Source organism: Cherax quadricarinatus, chromosome 8 (assembly GCF_038502225.1).
Source record: "Cherax quadricarinatus isolate ZL_2023a chromosome 8, ASM3850222v1, whole genome shotgun sequence".
NCBI lineage: Eukaryota > Metazoa > Arthropoda > Malacostraca > Decapoda > Parastacidae > Cherax > Cherax quadricarinatus.
Window position 1 is genome coordinate 12,700,340 of NC_091299.1, and position 9,711 is coordinate 12,710,050.

Consider the following 9,711-nt stretch of genomic DNA (forward strand, 5'->3'; position numbering starts at 1 on the left):
CGTGTGGTGCAGACACCAGGTCACGTGTGGTGCAGACACCAGGCCACGTGTGGTGCAGACACCAGGCCACGTGTGGTGTAGACACCAGGCCACGTTTGGTGCAGACACCAGGCCACGTGTGATGCAGACACCAGGCCACGTGTGGTGCAGACACCAGGCCACGTGTGGTGCAGACACCAGGCCACGTGTGGTGCAGACACCAGGCCACGTGTGGTGCAGACACCAGGTCACGTGTGGTGCAGACACCAGGTCACGTGTGGTGCAGACACCAGGCCACGTGTGGTGCAGACACCAGGCCACGTGTGGTGCAGACACCAGGCCACGTGTGGTGCAGACACCAGGCCACGTGTGATGCAGACACCAGGCCACGTGTGGTGCAGACACCAGGCCACGTGTGGTGCAGACACCAGGCCACGTGTGGTGCAGACACCAGGCCACGTGTGGTGCAGACACCAGGTCACGTGTGGTGCAGACACCAGGCCACGTGTGGTGCAGACACCAGGCCACGTGTGGTGCAGACACCAGGCCACGTGTGGTGCAGACACCAGGCCACGTGTGGTGCAGACACCAGGCCACGTGTGGTGCAGACACCAGGCCACGTGTGATGCAGACACCAGGCCACGTGTGGTGCAGACACCAGGCCACGTGTGGTGCAGACACCAGGCCACGTGTGGTGCAGACGCTATGTGGGTCGCAGATACTGTGCTGCTATAGTCTCATAAGTGTTGTGGTTGGACACTTTCTGAGCAAAAGTAGCATCCTTCTCTCGACCTCACCGGTGATATTCTTTGTGTAACAAGACTCGGCAACATCCATGGGCATCTTAAGCTTTATCTCTACACGTCCAGTTCGTGGCCAGTTCCATTTCTGCGTTAAACATTAGGCAATCAAAAGGAAATTATCCTAGTGTAGTTAGAATGCACAAAAAAGTCACTTCCATTGTATGAATTATTATGTTTCATAATTTTTTCAATGAATTATTTTTGTGCAGTTAGAACATTGTAAGAAGCACTGAATTTTCCCTGTAGTGAAGCACTTTCATTTTCAATCTGGTAACGCTTGTTTTAAGTCTACATTTAAGGTTCATACTTTTTTTCTCTCAAATTTTATTACTTTACAAATTTTAGTTCTTAGAATAAGTTGTAACATAATTCACTATCTGCTCTTTAATTATGTGTCTATTGCAGGACTGCTTCGTATAATTATTTCCAATGATTATTATGCACTGTAAATAATCGTGTTGGTTTGCAGGAGGATGTTGTGATCAGTGACTCTCCTGCCTGCCTTGTCAATCCTACTCCTGCATATTAATTAGCCATATCTAATCCCCTCTTAAATTAGAATAGGTTATCCCAACATCCCTTTTGCAATCGTAAGCAACCTGTGCCCTCTAATAATTTTGATATTATTAATATTATTCATTGAATATGAGTGTCAGATCTCTTAACTGAAGGGCTTAAGGGTCCTTTGAATAGCAGTAAGTACTTTAACATATAGTCTAAGAAGCTAATGAGTTACTGGGAGGTTTAAGGTACCGACAAGTTAGTGTATTTAAACTGGACCTTCTGAATTGTGTGGCTGATGAGTTACTGGAGGTAAAAATGAAATGCAAGGCAAGGATCAGTGGTGGTGTGTGCATTTTGTTCGCGATCAAGATGTAATATAGATTACCATGATTGTGATCGGCATGTTTATAACTGGAGACAACTGAACATCCTGCTTGGCCAGGACACAACACCAGAGAGGGGAGGAGCCCTATAGAAAGTGGTGCTTAGGTGGAAAGTGAGACAGACGGAGGTAAGTATATAAGGCTCTGAAGACTTGGACCAATGACACACGCCATCATGAAACTCCTGGTGAGTGGTTCCTTCTGCACTAGTGATTTTACGCTCGCCAGTATATCGGTAAAGCAGTCCCTCGCGAATAGTCTTAGGATGGAACACAGGTTAAGCGAGCGATGCTTTGTGCGAACAGAAATCTATGAAAAAGTGTTTATAAAAGTGATACTGAAAAAGTGTGTAACAGCCGATACTACTGAATCGCACAGTGACTGAATCTATAAATCAAGATAGTCAACATTATTTGGGAGTGCCAGTCACTGTGGACAGTTGATGCTATTGGTTTTAAGGGTACAATTTCGAGGTTAAAAGGACACAGACATTAATGTCGACCTTCATTAGTGTTGAGAAATGTAAAAGTCAGATGTTAAATTTACACTGAAGTTGAGATGCTACATCCAGTACACTGCACAGGTGAGGTGACTCCTCAGGCTTGACATGACCTAGATCACCTTACTTGCATCGGGTGTAACATCTCAACTTCTTCTTAATCCTTCTACCTGACTCCTTCACTTCTCAGCACTATACTATATACGTTCCAAATTTAGATATTCCGTGTTCTTAATAAGTGAAACGTCGGATGTGCCCTTTTAACAACTTGTTGATTAATCCATATTTCAGATATTCTTTCCTTTTAATACCGATAAAATCCCTTTCGACCTCCTGCAACAGCATATTTGAAGGTTTGACATTTCCAATTTTGCAGTTTCAAAAACAGTGCAGTATATATTTCTGTGGATCACTTACCAATCAATGCACGTTCATTTATTGCCATTTCTTTTAAAGAACATCTATATTTTGAAAAATTACACATAGATCTCTCATTTAACATAAGGCATGAAAACGTGAATGACCTTAAGACTTTCATTTGTGTAATCCTTCATAGCAGTTCGTACAAAGCCAACTTTCTTGTATGTACATTTAGCTACCACTCCAACGTCTTGCAGTGAGAAACACAACGTTGTAACTAACACCTTATAGTGACAAGCACAACATAAACACAACACCTCGTGGTGACAAACACGACTTAGACACCAACACTTTGTATTATTATATCCCCCTCCCCCTCCAAAAAAAAAAAAACACTTTGGGTGACCCACACTTTGTAATGACTAGCACAATCTAAACAATAACATCTCGCAATTATAAAACCACCACGTCTACTCCTTGTAGTGAATAATAGCCAAGGGACTTGTACACCTTTCAGTGGGGTGGCAACTCCATATATGGGTAAACTAAACTACACTATGCAGTAAAAACTAACGTAAGAGCTACCGTAAACTGCAGAAACGACTAAAAAATCAAGAAAATTCACATTATTCAATGAACACTTCAATAATAGAATATTGCTGTAGGGACATTTATATCAAGCATTGGCCATCAAAGTCTTGATATGTAACTTGCATAGGGGTTAATATCTTTAACACCAACGTTCTAGATAGACTTCAGACTAGTCCTACCATTCACCTATAGATATTTTCAATCAAAGTTTCATTGTTTATATGGATATTATTTCTTCTAACATGACTGTTTTTTTATATTGTCAAGATTTTGTTTGCTAAATGACTTATCTATATTTTTTCTAGGTACTGGTCTGTTTGCTGGCAGTTGCTGCTGATGCCTCCCATCTGGGCTACAGCTTGCCAGCGCCCGCGCCAGCTCCCCCTGGTCCAGGATATGGCGGAAGCATTTGTGGTCCTGAGCAAATCCGTAATGTAGACGGTAGCTGTGTGACTCCTCAGGTCACCCGCAACTTGTACGTGTTCAACGCCCCTCCAGCTCCCCCAATTATTGGTCCACGACCATACGTTCCCCCACCAAGAGTTGAACATAATATTTTGTTCATTCGCTCACCAGATATCGTACCAGGTCCGGAACCTATTGTCGTGCCACCACCTCAACAGAAAAATGTTTTGTACGTCCTAAGCAAGCGTCCTCAGTATGACCAGAAGGTCATCCACGTACCAGCACCAGAGCAAGGAAGTCCCCAAGTGTACTATGTCAACTATTCTCCAGGTGACAACCCGACCCTGCCTACTGGTGGTGACCTTAATTCTGCCCTCAGATCCGCTACAGATGGTGGTGGTGAAGTGGTTAGTAACACAGGCGGCAGCTATGGTGGTGGTGCTCCTCCCATACCTCAGCCATCACCACTTTATTCACTTCCATAAAACCATAATTCTTTATAAAGGCTGGAACTTTATTTAGTTAAATAGTGATGTTAATTGTAAAGAGCTACAGCTCTTGTTTCAGATTCATCTGCGACACTTTGGCAATCCATGAGCAATAATCCTTGTCTGTATCATCCATTAAATAAAAATAAATTTTATTCAGTATTTTCTTTCCCTTTTATTACAATATATATATATATATATATATATATATATATATATATATATATATATATATATATATATATATATATGCATATATATATATATATATATATATATATATATATATATATATATATATATATATATATATATATATATATATTACTGTGGAAACTTTATTTTTTTTTTTTTATATTCAGTGAACTTTACCACAATCAATAATTTTCTTACTTTATAAGTTACTTTAGGAATTTACAAATTATGGGAAGCGATGAGCCCGCATGAGTTATACAGTGATCAAATTCGACAAAGGACGTTGAGGATGGGTCTAATTCCTTGCTCTAAGAGTGCCTGACCAGCATCAAATCTATTCTTAGGTTATTGTGTTACACTACGTTATGCTGTGTTTAGTTAGGTTAAATTGTGTTAACTCACGCTACATTTTGTTAGATTACGTTATACTGTATTTAGATTATGTTACACTGTTAGGTTACGGTACATAGTGTTAGATTACGTTACCATGTGTTAAGTTACGTTACTTTTTGTTTGGTTATGTTACACACTGTTAGACTACGTTACAGTGTGTTAGGTTACGTTACATTGTGTTAGGTTACGGAAAACTGTGTTAGATTACCTTACGTTGCGTTGTGTTTGCCCATCACGTGGAATCACAAAATTTTCACAACTTGGGTTGAGAACATTTGGCTATCGCCTCTTGTAACCTCTAGATGAATGTGACAATCAGACATACAATGGAAAACCAAAATTGCTGAAGCTATATATGCAGAGCCAGCTAAAGCCTTTGGCGAGTATATTCATGTTGCACAGATTCACGTAACGCTTGAAAAAATAATAACCGGAGAAGCGGCTACAAAACTATTTTAGTTTCTGATATAACGGGTGCAAAGAATATTGTATTAACAGAAAGGAAGCAGGTCGAAGTTCAATGATAGTGCCTTCAGCTTAGAACCGAAAGAACCGAGTTGATTCCCTCAGCGAGTTAACACGAGTAGACAAGTTTTCCTACAGCTGTTAACACTGTTCTTCTAGCAGTTAATAGCTACCTGGATATTAGCTAACCATTCTGGATCGCACACTCGGCAGAGGAAAAAATATAGTATTATGCCTTACACTGAGCTGAGCTTTGAGATAAGCTAAGGTACGAGAACAGTTCTTAGCCTGTAAATTAAACTGTAAAAGAAAGTAATATATATTGCTACCACAGTAAAAAAAAAAAAAAACTCTTTTCTTCAAGACACAGTATTTGCTTCAGTTCTCTTCCTCATTGTCAAACGGTCATTAATAAAAATACAAATTCTAGGACTATAACATCCGTCGCAGATGGGGGAAAGTAGCATCCATCAACGACACGGGAAATTCAATGTTAACCAAACCTTCCATCGGGCTACAGAATATAATACACAGTTCAACGAGGACAAATTTCAGCTATTCCGATATTTCCCAGTGGAAGTATGTTATGCCCAAGAGTTGGGATAGTGGTACTAAGTATTTAAGTACTTATTACCATTGGCCCAACCCTTGGGCATGACCTACTTCCACTGGCGACTCCCTCCTTCCAGCGACAATGTCATCATCTGCTGCTTTTCATCTACTTCAGTATATAAAACCACTTCTTCCTCCTGTGCTTCAGATTCGTCTAGACAACAGTACTGTACACCTCTTCAGTCTTCCGTTTTTGTTCGTGTATTGTACTGATAAAGCCACTGGTTGGCGAAATATCTACATAATTAAGATACCCAGTTGTCGTGCATGCATTTAATCCTTTAACCTGTCAGTACTATATTCCACTGATGTTAAAAATGTAATTATATCAATCATGTTTACACTGAATTTTATTTTCCACAATATTTGATAAGTGACTACAACAAGAAACCCGATAAGATTCTACTTTTAACACTACATTCAGCAAATACAATGTAATTCCCGTCAAGAAAACCAGCGACAACCTTTCCAGCACCTTAGCTAAAACCATTCAAGTACACCATACCATGGTGTACTTGAATGGTATACAATACCGACAAGATGAAGAAGTAAACACATATGCAACATCTGGGTATCTTTATTTGTAGACTTTTGCCAGTGGATGACGAAACATCTACAAATAAAGATACCTAGATGTTGCACATGTGTCTAATTCTTCCTCAGTGCAACTACCAGAGACCTAGATACTAAAGTCAAAGAACATATTTGAGCATGAAAGGGCGACACTAAGAATGCATGCACTCTATACAGCAACACTGAGAACCACCTGTTATGAACTTCCCAGAAGCAAGACTTACCATCAAAGAAAGTGACTGTTGCAGCAGATTATGTTTAGAATCTCCTGAAATTGCGACAACCAATACAATTAATTAAAACTCAGGATCACTCACAATCTTCGATGTATCAGCGAGGTTTATTCTCCCAATACCTGATACTGCGATGACCTAACCTCAGTTACTAGGGTGGCTACTTACATGTGACTTCATGATCTTATCCTTTCACTTCAGGACCTTATATTTTGTTGTTCTCTGTGTCAGTTGCTGAGTCCCTGATGGACGAAACGCCTTCACAATAAAATGCCATAACCTGCATTGTGTTATTTACACAAAGTTGATATTATGAATAAGGTACATGGGCAACACCTGCCAGTGGATCTGTTCATGAGTCGAGCAAATATATGAGTTAGACGGGTTATTATCTGCATAAAACTTCCCTAAATCCTTGGGTAGCTTCAAGAATAAGTTGAACAAATTAGTGCGTGAGAATTCACGGTTTTGAGAAAGATGTGCCAAGTATGGGTAAATAGGCCTACTGCTGTGTTCCTTCAGTCTCATGTTCTTATGTTCATGTCTGTATGCTATTATCAAGACATTTATTGAGGATACGTTTCGCCGACCAGGGGCTGGGCCAAACGTATTTGCATTGTCTTGGTAATTGCAGACGTCACCAGTCTTTTGACGTCATCAACCTTTGACAAATGTTCATGTTAAATGAACATAATAATCGAGGAACACTGAAGTAGGCCTACTGGCCCAAACTTTCTACCCCGTCCCTCCTCCCCTTGAATTACAATAACAATTTTCAATTTGTAGCTACGCCTTTTCTTCAGACTTTAATAGCTTTCATGACTTAAGAGTCTAATCACTTAACTGAAGATTCTTTCGAGAAGCAGAAAGTTCTCGTAGATATAATCAAAGGAGCTAATGAATTACCAGGAGATTTATTTAAGGTACTGACTAGCTAGTGATTTGACCTTCTTTTGAATTATGTGGAAATTTTAGGAAAACTGAAGGGAAACCTAAAATTTCCCACAGCATCCTCCCTTGACTGTCAAGCTGCTGGAGGTGAAACTGAGAAGTGCGAGGCAGGTATCTGTGGTGGCGCGTGCATTTTGCTCGCGATGAAGATGTAATATAGATTACTATGATTGTGATCCGCATGTATATTACTGGAGGGAGCTGAGCATCCTGCTTGGCTAGGACACACCAGAGAGGGGAGGAGTCCTATAGAAAGTGATGCTTACGAGGAAAGTGAGAGAGACGCAGGTAGGTATATAAGGCTCAGATAAAAATGAACGATTATCACACACCACCATGAAGCTCCCGGTGAGTGGTTCTTCCTGCACTAGTGAGTCTACATTCTCCAGTATATCAGTAAAGCAGTCTACCGCGTAATAGACAAAGGATGGAATGCGAGTTAAGTGAGAGACACTCTGTGTGACCAGAAAACTTAAAATGTGTTTCCAATATTGGCATCAGCTGCTAATGACCCACACAGGAACTAGATCTATAAGTGAAGCTAATTGTCATTATTTGGAACAGCCAGTCAATTGACAGTTGAAAATAATTTTTATAAGTTGATCTTTCTGTATTAAAAGGACATATTAATACCACCCAGTTAGTACTGCGCTGAAAACTTTGAGCATACGCTTCTACAACACCAACGTCTTACGGTGACAAGCACAACTTAAACACCAAGGTCTCGCATAGACAAACTCCATAAACACCAACACTTTGCATTATTTTATTAATAAACATGAACCGAACCAGTTTGGGTGATTCACAACTGTAGAGACAAGCACACTCTAAACGCTCATCTTGCAATAATAACCACAAACTTCACGACAGCTCCTGGTGAATTAATAACCTGAGGACTTCTATATCTTGTGACAGGTGACAACTATATAAATGGAAAAAAACACGTTATACAGTAACAACTTTAACCTAAGGACTCTCTCAAATTACAGTAAAACTAAATAATTCACGAAAACTCACATTGCTCATTGAACATTATACAAGGAGAACCCATTATGTAATGACAATATTAGTACACGGAAATCTACATCAAACAGTGACCGCCAAAGCCTTGCTATTTAGTTTACATCTTAAACACCAACTCTGTAGACAGACTACGGATTAGCCCTTCCTTTCAAATGTAGACATTTTCATTGAACGTTTGTGTACCGATATTTTTTCAATATGACTGTTTTTTACATTGTCAAGATTTTATTTACTGAATTACTTATCTATATTCTTTCATAGGTACTGGTCTGTTTGCTGGCAGTTGCCGCTGACGCCGCCCCTCAGGGTTACAATCTACCCGTACCGTCTGGTCCAGCATTTTCTGATGGCTTGGGTTCTGGGTTATCAGGCGGCTCAGGATATGGCGGAGGTAGCTGTGGTCCCGGACAAATTCGTAATGTGGATGGAAGCTGTGTGACTCCCCAGGTCACCAGCAACTTGTACGTTTTCAACGCTCCTCCAGCGCCTCCGATTGTTGGTCCTCCACCTTATGTTCCCCCACCAAGAGTCGTACATAATATTTTGTTCATTCGCACCCCAGATGTCGGCCCAGGCCCGGAACCTATTGTCGTGCCACCACCTCAACAGAAAAATGTTTTGTACGTCCTCAGCAAGCGTCCTCAGTACGACCAGAAAGTCATCCACGTACCAGCACCAGAGCAAGGAAGTCCCCAAGTGTACTATGTCAACTACTCTCCAGGTGACAACCCGACCCTGCCTACTGGTGGTGACCTTAATTCTGCACTCAGATCCGCTACAGATGGTGGTGGTGAAGTGGTTAGTAACACAGGTGGCAGCTACGGTGGTGGTGCTCCTCCCATACCTCAGCCATCACCACTTTATTCACTTCCATAAAACCATATTTTTTTATAAAGGCTTTAACTTCATTTAGTGAAATAGTGTTGTTAATTATATAGAGTCACATCTCTTAGTCTCACTTTCGCAGTCCATGAACAATAGTCCTTGTTTGTATCGTCCATTAAATAAATAGAGATATTATTTATTATTTTCTTTCACTATTCATTCTCGAGTCAGTCTCTGGAACCCTTTCAAGGGGAGAGTGCCTTCATGCTGATGAAGGGCTCCTGATTCAGGGAACTGGAACTACCTTTCCTTTCTCTAAAAACAGCCTGATTACCCTATGGGTGTAGCGTCTTTTCATGAATATAATAATAATTGCCTTTGGAGTGTCTGGTAATATTATTACTCCAGGAAAAGATACTTTTTTTGGTG

At 40.6% G+C, this 9,711-nt stretch overlaps 2 protein-coding genes across 2 annotated transcripts; both read left to right on the forward strand.

Annotated features, from left to right (window-relative positions):
• The first annotated feature begins 1,745 nt into the window (after positions 1–1,745).
• LOC128685402 (uncharacterized) lies at positions 1,746–4,167 on the forward strand. Its single transcript, XM_053771927.2, has 2 exons — positions 1,746–1,856; positions 3,425–4,167. Exons 1-2 carry the CDS (start codon positions 1,830–1,832, stop codon positions 4,007–4,009), a joined length of 612 nt encoding a protein of 203 aa, XP_053627902.1. The 5' UTR covers positions 1,746–1,829; the 3' UTR covers positions 4,010–4,167.
• Positions 4,168–7,747: 3,580 nt separating this feature from the next.
• LOC128685316 (uncharacterized) lies at positions 7,748–9,482 on the forward strand. Its single transcript, XM_053771805.2, has 2 exons — positions 7,748–7,782; positions 8,719–9,482. Exons 1-2 carry the CDS (start codon positions 7,771–7,773, stop codon positions 9,331–9,333), a joined length of 627 nt encoding a protein of 208 aa, XP_053627780.1. The 5' UTR covers positions 7,748–7,770; the 3' UTR covers positions 9,334–9,482.
• The last annotated feature ends 229 nt before the right edge of the window (positions 9,483–9,711 follow it).